This window comes from Ooceraea biroi, chromosome 5 (genome assembly GCF_003672135.1).
Source record: "Ooceraea biroi isolate clonal line C1 chromosome 5, Obir_v5.4, whole genome shotgun sequence".
In the NCBI taxonomy this organism is placed as follows: domain Eukaryota; kingdom Metazoa; phylum Arthropoda; class Insecta; order Hymenoptera; family Formicidae; genus Ooceraea; species Ooceraea biroi.
This window is the reverse complement of record NC_039510.1, coordinates 2044858-2064957: the sequence shown is the minus strand read 5'-3', so window position 1 is coordinate 2064957 and position 20100 is coordinate 2044858. Positions and strand designations below refer to the sequence as shown.

Genomic DNA, 20100 nt, shown 5'->3' with positions numbered 1-20100 from the left:
CCCCGCGCGATACGTAACCGAAGATCCTCTGTGCTTTGCATGGCACATATCAACATATTTATAATTACGGCTCGATATTGGATAAAAATATCCATCACACATCAATTATCATTGTATTACTGGCATGTTAATTACTGTCATTATTATTATTATTATTATTATTTGCGAGTTAAGCATCGGCAATTAACGTTCGGAAAGTTGATGTAACATTATCGGGGATAGATAGATAATTGTATTTACGGATTTACATGTGCTGTTCGACATATGATACATATCCACTTCCGGAAACCCCTTTTGCGCAGGTACTTTACCCTGCAGAGTTACACTGCGCGCTCATCAAACCGCGTGTGCTCATGGCAGACTTCAACGCGGCTGCAAGAAGGTGGCGAGCAAGAAAATCCATACGCGGGGGCCTTATTTACAATTGCGCGCAGATAAACGTTATATTTGTAATATACGTCTGGTATTCTCCGGAATAGCGTCGTTGCGCGACGCTTTTATAGCGTCAGGAATCAGGAACCGCTTTAGTCGAACGTCCGGGAGCACGGCCTAATGGGTTCATAAATTCGGACAATCGCTTTCGAATTACGATGGCACACTAGATTTCCCGTGACAATCCGACTTTTTTGCTCGGCTAACTTTTAAAGCGAGCTATCCGCCTAATAAAGTTCGAGGCTTCTCGCTCTCTCTCTCTCTTTCTCTCTTCTCGCTCGTCGTCTTATGAGCCATGCTGTATCACACGTATGATGCCGCTTTATCAGAGATCGAAAGAGTCCTGAACTGGCGCATTACATTGTAACCGCCTTATCTTGTCGCCGTACGACGTCGCCTCTACAAGCTCACGACATAATAGCGCCGATATCCGATTCAATGGTCCTCATTGCCCAATGACAGATGATTGTGATGCGACGCGCGATATTTCCATAAATAATCAGAGGCGTGTAATATCAGTTAGATACGATATCCGCGATCCAATTTACGTTGATGCTACGTCGATAGTTATCTCGAGCTTCGGGACATTTTTATTAATGTTCCCTGAGCGATAAGAGTGCGAGTCCGTTGAATTTAAACGCCATGATAAATCCAGCAATAAAACCCTTATCCGTGGCGGGATATTGCGGTTTAATTAATTATCTGTCTCGCGCGGGCGCGAGCGCCGCGTGAATTAATTACGTGGTTTTAACGAGAGTTTTTAAAAAAAACGGGAGTTGCCCGACCTCTCGGCAGCGCAGCCCCGCCTAACGACCTCTTGGCTTATCAACGCAACAAAACGCCGATAACGCACAATTGAATTCGCGTATTATTGTCGCGCGGCTGATTTGACAAATCGCGATTTGCCGATATACTCGGCACCGAAATTTAATGGACGCGCTGCTCTTGGCCCGCTCGTCGATTTATTGTATCGCGAATTGTATATGCTTTCTGTCGCGATAATAGCGCTCATTATCGCCCACGATCGCGCGCAATTTCTAGCGAAATTGTTGTCGTTTATCGATATTACATTATCCGTGGTCTATTCGCATAATTTTTAAACCATTCGAATTTTAAGTGCGCGAAAATATCACCTGTAGGGTGAAATGGAATCTCTTTGTGGCGTTCATATCGACGTAGATGCTTTAATAATAATAATTAAAAAAAATACAAATTGATATCTAATCTGCAGAATAGTCGATCTTTAATAGTTCTCGCAATAATGTCAAACTTGTCTTTCGCCATAGGAAAGTTTCCCGTGCAGACGACAGTCCTTGACAAGTTTCCTCGTGCCAAGAAAGCCGCGCGATACGTCAGGGAGGAATATGAGGGCGCGCGGGCGCGCGCGTAAAAGTTTCCCCCGTTTATACATACGACTTCGCGCATACGAGGGTGAACATGTACGCGCGCACACACGTGTGCACGCACGTCAGCCCGGAGATAGGCGAAATGACCGGAAAAGAGCGACTATTCCTTCGGGATCGACGGTGCCTGGCCGCCATGTAACTATCGCTGAAATTGAGTTGCAGTGAACTGTGAATGACCTTATTTCGCATATATGCCAGTCAGCGTGGCATCGTTTTCGTTCGCGCTTCACGTCGCTGTTGCTCAGCAATCCGGCTTTTCGCGTATCACACGTATATCCATATACCGAGTGCCCGATAAGTTGCGCACAAACCGTGAGACAGCGACGTTGAATTTAATAGCAAAAGTCGGGAAAATGAGACACAGCAATAAAAGTATTGATATCCAAACTTCGTTCATGCGTTGTTTGATTAAAGGGAAAAAGACAAAAAGAACATCGCATCGTTCTATAAAAAGGAATAATTATTGAAGGCAAACAGATCTTTCTCAAAATCGATTTTAATAACGTAATTTTAATAGCTGCGGTAATTTAGTTAATTTCGAGTGGGATCTAGCAACACTTAAATTTCTTAGCTGCTTCTTCCTATGATGCTTTAGGAATTAAAGTATTTACAAGTAGAGAAATAAGAAACGACGAATTTACAAAGAGTTTGCACTGCGAGAGTTCGCGAGCAATTTGATTGAAGGGCAGCTACGACTTTTGGAACACCGTGTGCTCAAATATAAGGATGACACCGTAAAACAGCATTGTCACTTCATTTTATTTCACATCACGTCATTTCGGAATCCAGTATGTATGAATCGGGAGGGACGGAGGGAGTCGGTGTGCGCGAGACGAGCCACCGGAAATTTAAAATGGCCGTAATGCGAACTGCGAAAGGGGTCGTTGCGCCGTCGCCTACCCTTTGCCTCCGCGGGGGTGGAAAAGGCGAGCGCGACTGTGAAGGACAGCGGGCACGTTCATGGGGCGCGCAAAGGAACAACTTTTTCAATTATATACCCCCGGATCGATAGAGCGATTCATTCCCGAGAATGATTCCCGGATTATCGTAGGATTATCCCGCCGCCACCCCGGTCGGTCCGTTTCACCCGTCGCTTCCGCTCGTACGTTATAATGAAATGTTTACAATCGATCCGTCTACCCTTTCGTTCCGATCCGCCGAAGCGTGAGTCCAGACACGACAGCGTTATCGAGCCGCGTTCACAATGTCGCTATTATTGACGGATGAACTACTAATGGTGTATAACTACGTTTCTTCGTCACGGAAAACACACGAATATCACTCAAGCCGTGTCTTTTTAATGGCAAACACGCGATTGATTTGAGGAAAATCGTTGTTTCAATTTAATGATACGAAATCACTACCTCTCACAAATGTTTTAATTGAAATCATAAATTTTAATATGAACGTATAATATTTTTTAAATATTATAATCTATAGTACTTATAACTGTAGTATAATTCTAATTTTTAATTCAAATTAAAAAATCGCGAATACTGGTTTTCGGGGGTAAATCTGATCACGCTGTTAAAAGTAGAGAACTTGTCAGAAATGAGCGGGAAATGCTCCTTTCAATTATCAAATGTGCATGTTACCGCGAAAGGATAGAATGACGAAACGTTCTCTAATTTTTCTCTCGGCTTCCGAGCTTCCGCTCGCGGGGAGCAATTACCGCAAGAGCGGTTTTGTTGGCCGTTTGTAAATGAAACCGGGGAAGGGACGCGCGCTGAGAGTGGCTTGTTGCGAAACGATTTTAGGCCCCGCAAGTATCACAAGCGAACGAACAAGGTCTGCGTCAAATTACCGAAAGGCAAGTCAACTCGCGTGCACGCAAAATTCGCGCGTTTCGGAGCGAGGCAAAGGGAAACGGAGTGGAATCGAAGGGAGGGAAGAGGAAGGGTTTCACGTGTCTCACATGAGTGCGCGCGCGTGTATGCGTGCGTGCACGAGTATATGCGCTGCAGAAGAGCAGACGGACCTGCAACGATCGTAAAAGGGGCGCGGGTGCGAAGGAGGAGGATAACGCAGGGCTGCGGGGGATGTAGTTCGGATGCAGTAGCAAACAGGCAGATTGGATTCCAGACTCGATTTACCGGAACGCAGAAATAACAGCTGGCGAGCAGCCTCCTCGAGGCCGAGAACCGACTTCGCAATCTCCACCATCGTCTCCTTCGCTTTCTCCTTTTTTTCCTCCCGCGGCGCGCGGGATGGGGGTGCAAGAGGAAAAATAGGAACGCCGAAGTCGGGTAGACAGTTCCGGAAAGATCGGGGGTGGCGGACGCGGAGGGATGATGTTACATAGATTCGTGGGACACAATGCAATCCTCCTTCTCCCTCCTCCTCCTCCTGGCTGCACGTATTCTTCCCTTCTTTCCGTCAAATCCCCCTTAGTCCTCGCAACTGCGGACGATAAAGTCTAATACGCTTGCGAGACGGACCTTGACCGTCGCCTGGATCTACGCGGGTCGCCCGCGGAATGCAAAAACACGATTCTCGCAAGCGGCCGGGGGCGATGGAGAGAGGTAACTGACGGTGGAGGAAGCGGGTTGCTTTCTGTTGCGAGCTGATAACAGGCGGACATTAATTCCCTTTAATCGGACCTCCCGGGTCGCCGCGTCTCCGCGGCGACCCTCGCAACCCGTTTGCGTCCCGTATCTTCGACCATGCGGCTCGTTTGCGCCTCCGCATTAACATAACAGACCTGGCCGAGTCGTTTCCCGGACCCTTTTTGCAGTTACGATGCCCTCGGCACGTGGGTGGCTCATCGTCCGCGCTCCCATGTCGGTCTTAACGACGCGGATCAAACGGAAACGATTTATCTTTGGCTTTCATCTGGTTGTCGCGAGTGCGTTAACAGCGGCGGCTGTTATCAGGGCAGAAATGTCGCTAGCGTCACGGCGCTCGATCTCAGCAAGATTTCATACTGGTACTCATGGCGGGCTCTCACCGCCGGTTATTTGTGTAACGAAGTTTGTCAACGTGCTGCCCGTCGGGCGTAGCGAGCTAGCACACTGCCGGTAGTTGCACACGGCTATCGATTTGTGCGTTCAGGTAGGCCATTGCCCCGTGAAATGCCCGATTTCGTTTAGGGGAAGACGTGCGCCTCGGTAACTTCCGCTTCTCTTCAAAGAATCGGTATGATAACATCGAAGTCTCAATCATCGATCCGGCTCGTCGAAGCGCGTTATCGCATCGATACGTCGCACGATATAAAATTCTTTCCGCGTCTCCGGCGGAAGCACGTGTTCTTCTCCGTTGCGCGAATGCGTTATTAGCGGATGCGCAAAGGCGTGGTACGGATACGAATGCATTTGTGCTTTTCATGTATAATATGATGCGTCATGGTGTGTGGTTCCTCAGCTGCGAGCGTTATACGGGCGAGACGACCCCATGCCATCGGAGCGTTTCCACGCTATCGACGGGCAATATTTTTGCCTCTCCCTAACCGGATGGAGCCAACCACTCCGTGCTAAATGAACCATTACGCCAGCGGCGTTACGCCGTAGCTGCGCGCTTCCTACGGAGGATCCGGACTTCCGCCGTTAAGCAGTATTTAATTTTCCCGAAGGCGACGTATCGTCACCGTCACATCTCGCTCGATCGCGCCTCTCGCTGCGCAGAATACTGCAAATTCCTCGCTTCCACGGGAAATGCGATGATAATAGTCTTGTAACACGGGAAGAGAGAGAAGCTGCGTCTAAAATTAACGACAACCTTACAAGAATAAGCGCAAAAGGAAAATTTAAGTTGTATAACAAGCGTATTTTTTTGCCTGTTTTTCATTACGTGAGAATTCATTTTTAGCATAGCTACACTAGTTGAAACGTCGCGGACAGTTTTTTTTTTCAGTGCAGTAACCATTTCGGAAGTCTATAACGAACCCAGCAATGTCCCTTTGTAACGAACGTTTCAGCGTAGCGCGGAATGAAACGCGCCCGTCGTGTTTTATAACCCAAAACTGCTTTCATCGCAAAGAAACACAGCGCGTTTAAACGTCAACCGTACAATAATGCCGCGGCAATGTTATACGCGCCGTCATCGCAAGAAAAATGTCAATTGTACATACACAGAGCGCGTTGCGCGAGCCCCGACACAGGTTATTTTTCGGATAGTCTGTTCTCCCCTACCTCACGAAATTTAATTAACTGTTTTGCGTCTCTTTTCTGCTTAATTTTGCGTTCTGCACCTGACCGTAAATTTTTGTTTATCGAATTTATCGAATTTACTTTCTCGCCTCTTTAACGCGCTTCAACGCGCTATCGTTTCCACGCTTTGACGCCGGAAACCTTTACCGATGCAACTGGAAAGCCGCTTTTGTAAATAATTCATTCGGTCCGTGCTTTTTTATATTATCTCTTTATGGATGCGGCGAGAATACGAGCCACTCCCGCTAATATTTGCGGGTCGCATTTAGTTATGATTACGCGGAACTCGTCATGCCTTCACGCGGAATGTTATAGAGGACCGAGGGAACGCGGGGTGGAAGGGCTTGGGGGTGGAGGGTGTCAGTCATATGTATAATCCCCCTCTGCGCACAGGGATTAGCATGGTGCAGTAATGTCGACGTTCCGATGGGTTCCAGCATTAGGTGGGTTGGGTTAGTCGTAACCAGATTTGCAAGTTAATAATGAATTATTGTACCGTGAATTTCGGGTCAGCCAGCAATAGAATTGCGCAGACTGTCCGATGCACCGTGTTACGACATGGGGAGACGTGCGCTCTGGGACTAATAAAAATGACTCGTTCAAACTTACGCCGAGGCAAATGTTATTTATGCAAAATTCACGTTAAGCAGACTCCACCGCGATTGCCGTACATTGCAAATACAAATTCGGCAGTATTTTTGGAGTAGCTTACGTTCGAACTCAGCTACTACTAGCCGATTTCATCGACTTTAAACTTATTTTAAACTCGCCCGAAAATCATTACGTAATACGTACGATCAAGTAAAACTTCAGGCTGGACTTTACTTCGACGGAACTTCGACGATTCCGTTCAAGTGAACGACTGCACATTGACTTCACTTTTAACTTTAACATTTAAATTGAAATTTTAATGTTTAAATTTAAATTTTAATATTTAAATTCTAATCAATTTCAATTAGTTTCTACTAGCTCCTAAACAGCTTCTAATTCCTACCAGTAAATTTCGACTTAGTTCCCTAGGTACCACGAACGTGATTACTTACTCGCAAAGTACGCCAGCATCGCCATGAGTGCCACGGTGACGAGGATCAGCGCGATCGAGAAGCATTTCCAGGAGCACCTGTGCTGACAGCGTTTGTCGATGTGAAAGCGCGACGGCGAGTACGGGGAGTAGTGCGGCACCGCTGCGGCGCGAAGCGGAAAACCCGGCATCACCATCGCCTGGCCCTGCGCGCCTACTGTTGCGGTACCGCCATTTCCGGCGCCACCTAAACCGCCGCCCAGAGAACCCACCGTCACTTGCTGTTGCGGTGGCGGAAGCCTGAAACAATCGGGAGGCAATCGATGTCAAGCTGCTGCTCGTCTGAGATGCGGTGTCGTGAGTTACGTCACCGAGTTGCACGTGGTGCACACTACATACTAATATATGTGCATACACAGGTATATTCATAGGTACTTATGCGCTTAAATTAAGATACTTAAGTCTCCTCGACGCATCGATCACCGCGAGTGATTCCAAGTTTCGTTGACGAATTGTGCGCGCAATTGCGAGTGCAAATCGGAATGAGATCGATGCCGATTGGCATCCCCCCTGCATCTCGGTTACCTCTGATTATTAGTTAAATACGTGCCAATACTCAGGGTGGCGGCTAATAAATGAACAATGTGACTGCGCGCACGTATATCCCCGGCGATCGCTTGATTTGACATCGCTCCGAGGACGATAAATCGATGATCCGGCGTGGATCTGCTCGGCGCGAAAGTGCAGTAGAATCGTCGGGGATGCACGCGCGGATCAAAACACATTGGCGATGCGTTGAGGGATGCACATAACGCCTGAGCTTATGAAAGATGCAAGTGCTACCATTAAGCCCAACACGCTGGCTCTGCATGCATGCGTACGTGCGTGCGATGTCGATGCACGAAACACGTGGGCTTTCAGAAAGTGACGCTTCATGAACGGAGAAGGGAGAGCAGGGTGACACAGAGTTAAGACCGTACCCGTCGGACCCGTGTCAAGGATTTTATTTTCATCATCGACGATATTTATCTTCGTCCCGCGATCCCCTATCGAGGGGGCGGGATAACGCGCGCTCGGCACCAGCCGGGATGAAAGGCCAACGTCGAAACAGGGATTTAATATGGTGGCCGGGATAAATATAGTTTCTCCGATAATCATGCGACTCATGAATAGCATTATGCGAGCCGTCGTAATGTATAGCTCGCTCGCTTTGCCACGGCTGTAAATCCCGTAAGAATAACTCGATTGACAGAACGTCTGGTGGGGTCGGAAAGGAAGAAAGAGAGAAAGAGAGAGAGAGAGAGAGAGGGTGGGCTGAAGCGACCAGAAAAAGGAAACAAGCGGAAACTTAACAATACGCTGCCGCGCCACCAATATTGGATTTTCCGCTTAAAAATTCACACCGTATAAAACCCGCGAACACGACGGCTCGGTTGGGTTCGGTCGAATACTTCGGTCGAAGCCTTTTCCGAAGGTTTTACACGAGGTACCGACGAGGAACTGGTCGGAGTGTCGGATTTAATCCCGAACTTATCGCCTTAAGGCAACGTTTCACTTTTACGGGATATAGGCGAAGTGATTTAAAGTGGCTTAGGGGAAGATATTTCCGAGAGGCAATATTCAGGATATGTCGATCGTCCCGAACGTATCTCCTTTTTAATAACGTTTAAATAACCGGTAGACAAACACTCCTCTCGCTTCGTCCAGCAAAGACAGAAGCGACTCCGGTTCGGAATGTTTATTTTTTATAATTTCGAAGGCGTCCACGGGACGATTTAAGAACGGCTCTGCCGTATAAATTTTATTCTCTTCAAGATATATCTGATCCGCCTGCTCTTTCAGTTCGCCATTTTTCATCGCTCAAACCCAGAAAGACTTCACAGTCGCGTTTCGCAAAAAATGATGGATCTCTCGAAAGAAGATTCCAGATCTAAGCCGCGACGGATATCTCGCCGAGTTCAGAGACGAGATTTCTTTCCCCTCGGCGGGGATCGCTGAGATGTGTCGCGCGCCTCGCGCAATTTATAAGTTGCTTAACAAACCCGGTCCGACAAATACCATAAATAATCGCGCTTAGACCCCGGGCGTTTCGCGATCCTATAAACGTCCGCTCATATTTCCCGGAGCAGGAAGCAATCAGACACGACGTGAAAAAATATCACTGGCACAAGTCTCCCGGCGTTTTTACGCGGTGGCGCGGAAGAAAAAAAAAGAAAGAAGAAGCCGCGCGAGAAGGAGAGGAAAGACCCCGCGCAATAAATATTACTTTTTCCGTGGCATCATTAACTTAGAAACGGAGTCCGCGGCGTAAAATTAATTTGCTAAAAGTATCGGCGTGCCTGGCGCCCGACAAAAATCACCCAAGGAAAAAGCTTAATGGTGAAATAATGGGATTTTTTTTCAAAAGCAGCTGGAGGACAGCCAAGGATAGTCTTATTCGATCCCCGAATCATCCGACGGCGGAGCAGCGGATGCACTCCGGACATAATTCAATTACCGGCGAAAAGGGTATGATTTAATGAAACTACACGGTTGCAGAATACACCGAGCGTTTCAGGTTTTCCGCGGCTTCCTTTCACCCCCTTACTCTGTTCCACTCTGTGCCGACTCCGATCCGGAAATAAATTTTCTGAAAATTAATTATTTAATACCGACAGAATTAGCAATTAATGGAGAATCGTTCTGCTTTGTATTGTTACTGTGCATTCGATATCGATATTAATAATTCGGCCTCCGCGGTGAGCTCGCGCGAACTCGTCGCTGCCACTCTATCGATTAAATGGATCAAATTAGTTTGCCAGGCCGGCTTCTTCTCTCCTCCGTGCGTTAATTAACTCCCCGCGATTAATTTGCGATGCGGCGCGATTAGTTCCGCGTCTACCGAACTTGCCGAATTGAGGTACCGTGCGAGTTTTTCCGGGGAGACAAATAAATCTAGTTCCCCGGGCTCGGCTAAGAGCCATCGGACAGATGTACGGCGCTCCGGTCGGGACAACCGGATTCTTGATTGCACGTAACAGACAAATGAAGCGAGGGGAGTGGCTGAAAACAAGATGAACGAGAAAAGACTCCTCGCCTACTCTGCAGGAGCGCGGTGGCGGGGATGCACCATCGGGAAAGAACGGAGCGAACGGAGCAATTCGGCGCGTTCGCGCCGTGGCCCCTCTCCAAAGCCGGGTTAATCCATTTGTGCGAGTAAATCGGTTAGCTGAAATTGGGTTATATTTCCTAATCGATACGATGGATTAAGTTACCGGTCGGACCGTCCTCCAGCGTGTCGGTCACGATGCATGGCTCCTTCCTCGCTAATTATCGCTCGTAACGGCGGAGGAAACGCGAGACAAATGTGGCCCAAGTGCTTTCGCAAGATTGCGGCGTTATCGCGGTATCACAGCAATATCACAGGGAGTTGGTATTGACTTCCTGTTGGTACTAGTAATTACGGAAAATGTCGTTACGTCTTGATACTGACAGAGTCAACGTTCCGGAGCACGACGTATGGGTCGAAATTTCCGTGTGCGTCGCGCAGATTTGCGAAATCCCGCGGATTGCAGCTCGCAAGCGCGCCGCAAAGTCTCGAGGAATCGCTCGCGATTTTTCCCGTGACAGTTTAATCTAACTCAGCCGCGTAAGCGCAAAACTAAAGGGAGAAGTTACCGTAGGCACGACTTTCGGGCAGGAAGTTCGAAAACGTGCGGACGCTCCCTTAACCGACGCAAAAGTGGGTCGAGAGGAGCGTCGACGAGCTTGATCGTCAGCGGCGACCTCGGCGGATTACGCAGTCCCTGTAGCCGCCAAGTTAGGACGTTCCTGATCCAAGTTAAGTCGTAGTCCGGTCACGAAGGGATCCCGACCGTCCTTCCATTCGAGCAGGTAGCCGCTGACCGAGCTGAGGACCGACGGTGGACCGTTGGACATGGACGTGCACAACACCTCCACCGATTAAACCAATTGAACGGGCTGCCTGATATATTGGAAGTTAAAAAGGTAATTGCGAGCGGTGTTGCTGCCACATATTGAGTTGAGTGTCGTCTGAGTGGAAGATTGGACTGTTTCAGCTGCGCGAGCTGGCGGTAGGATCGAGCGTGTGATCCAATTATGACGTAACGCGTGTATACTCAGTCTCGCAAGACCAACAGCGACCGTGCGAGCTCCTACGCCATTGCGAGTGGATTCCCCATCGCGCGTCCTTCGTTAAAACGCGGCGGGGTGGTCCTCGATGTTAGATATCACGAGGGACTTCCAAATCGCCACCCCTGTTCGGTTTGAATCGAGTCGTAGACGGTCTATGCTAACGCGTGCCTTTATTTTTATTTATGTACATATTTTTTATTTATATTGTTTCTCATTCTTGATTTTTCATTTCAAATCGCGTACACTCAGCGCTTAATAACGGAACAATGGTCTATGGCTGAAATATCTCTCTTCGCGTTTCCGGGACGCATCGTTCTTCCCTCTTTGTATGCATGTGCGCCTGATAATAAATACATTCGCCGTAAAACTTAACGTATCCATCCATCCTCCGCTCCTCCGTGGAACCTCTTGTCCGAAATTAAACCAGCGTATCTAACATCTGTAGCGAGGACGCCTAACCCGTGGTAACGTTACCCTCCGGTAGTCTCCGGCCACTAGAAAACATAATGGTCCTTCCAAGAAGGGGGCGCGGGAAGGAGGGGCGTGAAAAATCTCGGAGGTCGCTGATACTCGATCGTTTGTCACGGGGCGCCGTTTATCTGCGATCTCTCTCGAGGAGAGATCGCGTCGCGCGGACGGAACCTATCTCAAGGCAACGACGATCGTCGTCGTCGTCGTCGTCGTTGTTGCGGAGGTGAAAGGAGGAGGGAGGAAAGAAGGGAACGCTACGCAGCCCTGCGGGAGGTACGCGTAGGAAGAATCCTAATAAAAATCCGACACCCCGCTATTTGTGCGCGTTTTCAAAGGGCAGATAAGGTGACAGAAAAAGAGAGAGAAAGAGAAAGAAAGAGGCAGGAAGCGAGAGATGCGTAGGTAACACGACGCGCCGCAGTTGAAATTGAATCCCACTCTCGGAGTGAAAAATTACGATCGCCGCTAACACGCCCCGGGCCGGATAATGAAGTCTACACTCTCTCTCGTGCCATTGTTCCACGGAGGGCACGAACCACGCGTGTATCCGAAAGAGCCGTGCCCTCCGACAGCCGCCACCCTGGTCGATCTCGCGTCATTGGTGCGCGCGACGCTCCTAATTATTAATTTCGGCCTTTTAATATTAATTAGATCCGCTCGCGACGCCACGCCCGCCCGCGTGCCGTAATAGAACGGCGTGATTACGCCGAAATTATAATTTTAATCGCTCGATTACCGCGCCGGGAGATAGAATTGGGGAAGAGAGACAAGCGGAAGTACCGCCTCGCGTTTGCGAATCACGCGAGACACAACGGCGGCGTCGGTGTGCGTGCCCCCGGCATACGATAATAATAGGTGCGATACCGCTGAATATTCAGAGAGACGTGCGTCCGTACCCGGTGAAGGCTCTGCGGTATTGCGATTTTAAGACTGCGGGGTGTCTCGTAAACTCCACGCGCTCGACAGTGCAGCTTTACGTCTATTATCCCTCGGCTGAGCTTCGCGTTTGCGTACGCGCGCTGCCTATTCCGCGCGTTGATTTTACGTTCGCGCGTTTGAGGGAAATAAAATGTTCTCTGCGAATGGCACACGCGGGTTATTTCCCGATGAGAACTAAACCTAACCGGCGTTACGGTAGACCGCGAGGTTTCTCGAGATATTCCATGCCAAGTCTAGCTGGAAATTTTGCAGGTCATCGTGAGGAGAAGATCGATAAATTCACGTCGCGCAAAAATGAGACGGTGGAAGAAGGACGGGGAAAATTGTGAACTTAAGTACAAGTCGCTCCTCATGAGTTTGCATTCCGGAAATCTCCCGACAAAGCGGATCCCCGCATATTTTTATACATCATGTACAAACTAGCTGCAAGCCCGAGTAATACCCCCGCAAGAAGTTATCAGATTGCTGCGGGCGAAATTTATGTCGCAATATCATTTTTGAGGATTTTCTCATATTTCGCATAAAGCTACCGTAAGCCTGAGTAATATCGCGAAATGAAATCCCCGTGAATGTTTCCCTCGCGCGCTGAAACTGATACGGTTATATGTCCATCCGCGTGTACGCGCCTATATAATATCATTACATTAAATTGGCTGTAATCGTCAAAAATCACCGAGCATGTTCCCTCCCCCCTTTCTCTCTCTCTCTCGCGCGCGCGCGCGCGCGTTTATGACTAGAATGATACAGTAACATTGTGGCATTATATGCTTTCCTCTCGCGAGTCTCACAAGAGGGTTACTACCCGCGCCCATTGTCGCGTAAACTGTCGTCGCTATCTTTAGACGGTGACATCCGCCAGTCTCTATGGGGCGGCTACGAGGTTTCGTGACGCGAATGATCCGTAAGAACAGTGGCGTTAATGGCCACGCCGACCGCGCGGTTTTGCCGCGCCCGTTGCGGCCCACATACGTGTACGTGCAAGAGTAACACGAGAGAGACACACCGGAGCTAATGTCAGTCGTAACGTTATAAAACGCGACACCGGGCAGCTGGCTACACCCCGCCTAGTAATACAATCCCGCGTAAATCCTGTGCGTCTCCTCTTCTCCGCCAGCCGCGTACGCCGACCAGTTTCCGTGGTTTATTGCCATCCGGCGTCGTGTTAAAAGGACACCAGCTGCGCGCGCGTGCAAGCGACCGGGCGAAAACGAGGGCGGATGCGTCTGCACGGTTCCGCTGTTGCACGCGCGGAGAAATCGGAATCCACGCCAGCGCCAATCTCGATAAAAAGAGAGAACCCCGATAACTCGCGTGCCGATCGTTTTATTGCTTCTATTATAAAAGTTGCATCGCCACGCACGAGTGCGCGACTTCCGTACGATGTATTCGTTCGCGATGCGCGGACACGAAGCATTTTTCGAATCCCTTCACGTCGCGCAACTTTGTGGAAACGTGCGTTCAACGTGGATAACTTTATCGTAAATGTATCCGCATGCGCCGTTATTTCGTATCGCGTAACAGCATAATACGTCTGATGAGAGCCCGTCGGTTTAATTTCCGATTGAAATTTTAATAAGGAGCCGCGAAATCGCTTTTCAAATTTCGACGCGCTTTAATTTGTGACCATGTGGTCTCTTCGTACGGGCGAATCTGGATCTGGCGCGTCGATTTTCGCGGCTGGAGGGAATATAATTCCGCGCGCTGAGCTCTGGGCAATTAAATGCGCGGCGCGATACGATCTTACGCACGGAAAAGGTGGTCGTTAAATCTGTTTAACGAGCATCCGCGATTAGCGGTTGCAGCGAGAAGTTCGTAAATTACCGTCACTGGATGAAGCTCGGGTCTGTTTGCGCTTCTTATGCATTTGCAGCGTTGAATTAGATATGAGATGTGCAAACAAAGAACCACAAAATGTCGTATATGTATAATAAATTTGATAAATTAAGTCCGTTTAAACATTGTAAAGATATCGAAAGTTTAAGTCGTAAAGATAGTCGAAAGAAACACATAAATCACGATGGATTTCCAGAAACCTAATCGCGGAGCGCTCAAATAAAGTTGTAATTTAATTTTATTTAATAATAATTAATTGTAACAGTAGTTCATGCTTGAGGAGAGTAAAATAAAATAATGCATGTTCATGGTTTGTAAATCGCATTGACCTAAAAAATATTTAATTAAAATTTAATTAAAATAATTTATAAATACTTTATAAAGATAATAATACTAATTAATTAGATATCAAAAAATAAAATGTGATTATCATGCGAGCGATAAAAGAATTTTCTTATATTAACAAATTGTTACGCGGAAAGCAAGCATTACCGTTTGTTATTATCTTATTTCTAATGACTTTAAGAAGATACAACAAAAACATTATTTGTAACACAAGAATAATATTAATCAGTCTAATTTAAATTTTAATGGAGGAAACAGGAGGAAGAGAAACACAGCATGCACCAAGAAAAATAATCAACACATAAATTAACTACAATTGTAGCAATTTACATATTATTCGAAATCTAGCATCGTCGAGCAAAGTTTTTTTCTATAAATATTCTTTTAATTGATCCAAATATCATATCTTTTAGTAAGACGTATTCGAATAATCCGCACGCAGTGCGCGTATGGCGTTTTCTTTTTACCTTCTTTTATTTGAAAGATTATTTCTACATTTGTTCTACCCTACGTTGGAACTTCTTTGTATTTTCGTCCCGATCGCAGCGGACGGCTCCTTCCGAAATTTCGTTCTCGGACACGTTCTATTTTATCGCGGGCGAAATCCGGGGTCGACGACTCGTCGTCGCGCTGCATAATTTCACGATAAAGATTCTCCCGTCGTGAGTATCATCGACTGTGCGCCGCCGGTTTGTACGGGGGCGAGCGCGCTTTCCTCGGGTTATATTTTTTTGCTGCGATGCATCATTTTCTCTCTTTCTCTATCTTGAAATCGCTTGTCGCATCGTGACAGAATTTATCGAGACCAAAGAGAATTGAACGTAAGTTTTCTTTATTTCCTTATTTCGCCATTATAAATAGCTCTACTATTTTTTATTATCGTTTTCCGCAATGCGATTCCGTTCCTCGAGTCCCACTTGGGCCGTCGCCATCGATTCCCGACTTCCGCGCCGGTCCTCCTCTCGGACACGACGTGCTTTATCACAGACGAGGTCCGAATTCGGCGACTCGTCGTGCCGCATAATTCCGCGATAAAGATGCCCCCGCGCCGCCCAACGCGAGTATCGCCGACGGCACCCGCCGCTACCCCGCTCTGCGCTCAAGAGGGTAGCAGACTCTATATGTTTCCACCCCCTCGTGTTATCTTTATACGGCGGTGCATTAGCCTCGAAATCACTTCTCGAGTAGAGAGACTCCTCCCTCCCGCCCTCGCGGTCTTGCGATTGCGAGGCTGCGAATCTCGAGCATCACTCCGCGGCTGGGCTTCTGCAAGATAAAATCGCGCAGGACGTGAGAGGAATCCCCCGTCGGCCTCTCGCAGGCGCGCCGCGGCGTATCCGAAGCGAAAATCCAATTTTTCTCGAGCTATTCTGGGCCCCGTGCCTCGATAAGGGATGTCATCTCTGTTTCCCTCTTCCATCTTTTCCCTCCGCGGACCGCCGCTCGTTGAACTTTTCTCTTTATCTCGGAATTTCCGTGTCAATAGTTCGCCGATTTTGCCCGTAAACCGTCTCCGCACCGAATGGCGAGCTCGGTGGTGGTTCCCTAATAAGAATCGCGAAATGACAGCCGCGAGCCAGATCAGCCGCCGCAAGCGCGTCTCAGCAAAATAATCCGATTGCCGGGAATTGCAGTAACCGTACAAAACCATAGTAATAACGGAATTGTAATAACTCTGCGAACGAGAGAGAGAGAGAGAAAGAGAGAGGAGCGACTGCACTTGCAAAGATTCCGCGGTATCGCGTTGCAGTGCGCCTTCCGCTTTCCGACGTCATCGCGAAAGGGGATGCCCGACGAGAAAGAGAGAAAGAGAGATTCCGGGTCTCGCGTAGTACAAAGGCGAGGCACGTTTTTACATTCTTTAACGAGTTCGCCGACGAAGTTTATTTCCGCCGAGCAGCTCTCCTCCAGTGAAACTTGATCGGCGCAATCTTCGCCGACGCAATTACCTCGCATCGCGCGTCAAAGGTATCGCGCTTCCTCTCACTCTCTGACATATCGCTGTTTTCAGAGTAAACCTACGTGTTACCGGGACCGTAAACAGGAATCAGAGAAATAATTCCGTTTTATATTATGCCTTCCGTTAGGATACCGCGGCAGATCCACTGAAAATCGAAGCGCCCTCCCTCTCTTTCCCTCACTTTTCCCCGCTCGCGGGAAACGTTGATTCTTGTTACCCCTGCTTCCCTGCGAGATGCAATTTCCAGACAGAAACACGCGTCGTTCAAAGGAAATCGCGAAACGATACTCACGCCGGTACATCATCGCCGGTTACGCGTGCAACACGGCAGCACATACGTTGCACGTGTGTATGCTCTTTTACGTGCAACATGGATGCACGAAGGGTTTGCCTGGCGAGAAAAATATCGTACGTGCCCACCGCGATCCATGCGGCAGCGTGCTAGGGCGATTGTGCGTCCCTTATTCCGTTTCTTTATTGCGAGCGATCAGAATTGAATAATGCAGTGGACGCGAGCCGGCGGAAGCGGTTCTGCATCGGGGAGCAAAAGCTCCTCTGAACACACCATCTTTCCGTACGTACGTACGTGCATACATACGGGGGAGAGATATACGCGCGTATATACACGCTACGTAGCCGCTCTAGACGCTGTATCTACATAAAGCGCCCAGGAATTCGAGCCGTATGTACGTACCGAGAGGCGGAGATTTGTTCGCGGACGTACATACGGCAGATACCGAGATGCATATTCTTCTCGCATAATGCGACGGTTGCTGATGCATCGAAAGTATCGACTTTCGCGTGGAACGAAATTAATCTTCCACGGGGGTGCGTCAGGGGAGGCGCAAACGAACGCGCGACGCGTCCGCGGGAGTATTCGCGGCACGTTCATCGACGTCGATTAATCCGATCGATCTCTCGCCATTTCCCGGTGCCAATTCGTCAAAGAAACGAATTTACAATCAGTTAAATTTACGGCCGCCATTGTGTTATCACCGCTCGGGGGATCGCTTTGATCTTGCGGGACATTTCGGAAGCGATCAATAATTATCGCTAATACGGTTGATAACATGCTTCATCTCTCTGTCTCTTTTTTTCTCTTTCTCTCTTTCTCTCTCTTTGCTTTTTTTCAATTTTATATCGACGGGAGGATCAATATTCGCAGCATTTCATTTCACCGCGCAAACCTCCTCTTTCTCTCTTACCCCTGCGAGATGTACTCGACAATCCACAATTCATCCCTCAAATATCATCGATTCGACCGAATTCATCGCGCAACTACCAAGCGCGCAATTTACAGACGTTAATGAAATTGTTTCCCGTATGCGTCCGGAATCATTATTCTGAGATTCGATTTCGAGGGTAGCTTAAAATCACGTGCCGGCCAGTCCATTACGCGTGGTTGTAAATAACGCGTTTTAAAACGCAAACGTGACTTTTATCGTTTAATACATCCAGTTGCTGAAACGGCTTATATTGTTAAAGATAAAGTTTTATAAAAAGTAAGGAAATTAACGGTTTACCTAAACTCTCCCTCGAGTGCGCAACTCCAACAACATCCGAAGTTCACGCAAACGTTACGAAAGAACGATACTGCGCAAGTTTTCCGTTGCACTGTCTGTGTTGAGTCTTTCCTTAGTATATTTCTCGAAGAAAGTACATTGTTAATGGCTGAAAATGACGCTAAACGTGTCGTGAGCGTCAGTTTGCGAGATTAAGTTAAGATGCACGCGGTATACCGTGTTCTCTCGCGCGGAGGGAACTTTCAAGTTTTCCCATTATATTCGTTGATTTAACGATCCACACGCGAAAACGTGACAAAGGACACGCCACACATATGTTTTTGTCACTCTCGCACGGTCGTGTAAAAGAGGCGGCCGCGCCATTTTCGAGATCAGAATTCGTTCGTGTAACGTGTAACGCGCTCGGTAAATGAACATGATACATGAGACAATTATTTCAATCCTTTTGTACGCCCGGCATAAAATCGCAACAGAGAAAAATACTTCGCAGCTCTTCATTTTAAGAGATAATTTAAAAACGGAACGAAACGCATAATCGAAATTCCGCGATATAAAGAACAAGATACCAAAAAACTTCAGTTTTCTCATGTGAATAAATTTGAAATGCGTCATGTATAATATCCGATCAGAAAGGCATTTGTTTATCGATGCCAGGAAAAAATTATTTTCCCTTCGATGATGGAAAAGAGACGGCGGGGCTCGCCGCCGTGTAATTACGAGTCGGCAAATTAAACGGATACTGCGTACATATATCAATATTCGTGAAACATTGTTCCCGCGGGGAGATATACTATCAGTGGCTGAAAGAACGATCCGACATCACTGTCGGTGGGGGTAAAGTTTCCTGCTCGCCTCTAAACGAGCCTCCTCGAAAAACTTGATCTCGATGGTTATCGCGTGAAGGGGCGCGGTGCCGGTAGCAGCGTATTAGCGGCGTATCCCTTAAAAATGGCTCTTGGCCTTTATGGATCCCATCAGAAGGTAACGACCTCCGGTACCGGCTTCCAAGTCGAGGCACGTCCGCCCGCGCGACCACCACGTCGCTCGCGACGCGAGACGAGACGGCGAGCAGGCGATTCGACGACGGCAGAGGGATGATCAGTCGCGTCCGGCAAAGAAGGAAAAGAGAAGGCTGTGTAAATCCGTACGAGTTGTGCGCCATTATTGCGAGACACGGATATCCCTTTGAAGGGGAGGAAAAGAGAAGATGAGAGCGGCGGAGACGCGTGGAACACGTGAGGAGATGTGGAGGCTGACGAAGACGACGATGCCAGCTGCGATCACGAGCAACACTCCTCCTTCCCCCCTTTCCCCCTTCCGACCTTCGCGCCGAACTTCTCACCGTTCGGAGCGGTGATCCCTCCACGCACAACGGAGAAATCGAAAGGGTGCGAGATCAGGAGAGCCACCCCGAGTAAGGAGGGAAGGATGTATCATCCTCGCGACTCCTCGCAAACTTTGGCAACATTCGATCATTCTCACCCTCACGACTCTTGTCTCCCTCTTGCCACGCGCATTCTCACTCTCTCGGTCCCTCTTTCTCTCTCTTTCTTTCTCGCTCTATTCGTTGTCGAGTGCCGATGAACCGCCTGTCGCATCCCTAACAGCATGAGCCGACGTGAAGTCGTGCCAGGACCAAAGAAGAAAGCCGCAAACCGATGTGAAGATGAAGGGGGAAGAATATTACACCACGTGTGCCGGTAATAAGACCGCGCACGTGACGATAATGCAAAAATGTCCTCTCGTCCTGTTCCTGCCGCCGTCTCGTTCTCCTCCTCCGCCTTGTTTTCCCTTGTCGTCTCACGACGTGGCTTCACCCCTCATCGGTCGCCGCGCGTTTCCTCGGATCCTAGTTCGGATCCTCTACACTCAAGCGATTAACTTTTATGCG

General features: G+C 48.4%; 1 protein-coding gene across 6 annotated transcripts in view; it reads right to left on the bottom strand.

The window, feature by feature from the left end:
• LOC105279217 (teneurin-a) overlaps positions 1-20100 on the bottom strand; it is a 458941-nt gene that overhangs the window by 28047 nt on the left and 410794 nt on the right. For all 6 annotated transcript variants that reach the window (XM_011338851.3, XM_011338852.3, XM_011338854.3 and 3 more), the window contains one exon: positions 7027-7304. In XM_011338851.3, the coding sequence (XP_011337153.2) occupies positions 7027-7304 (278 nt within the window). The remainder of the gene's footprint in view (positions 1-7026; positions 7305-20100) is intronic.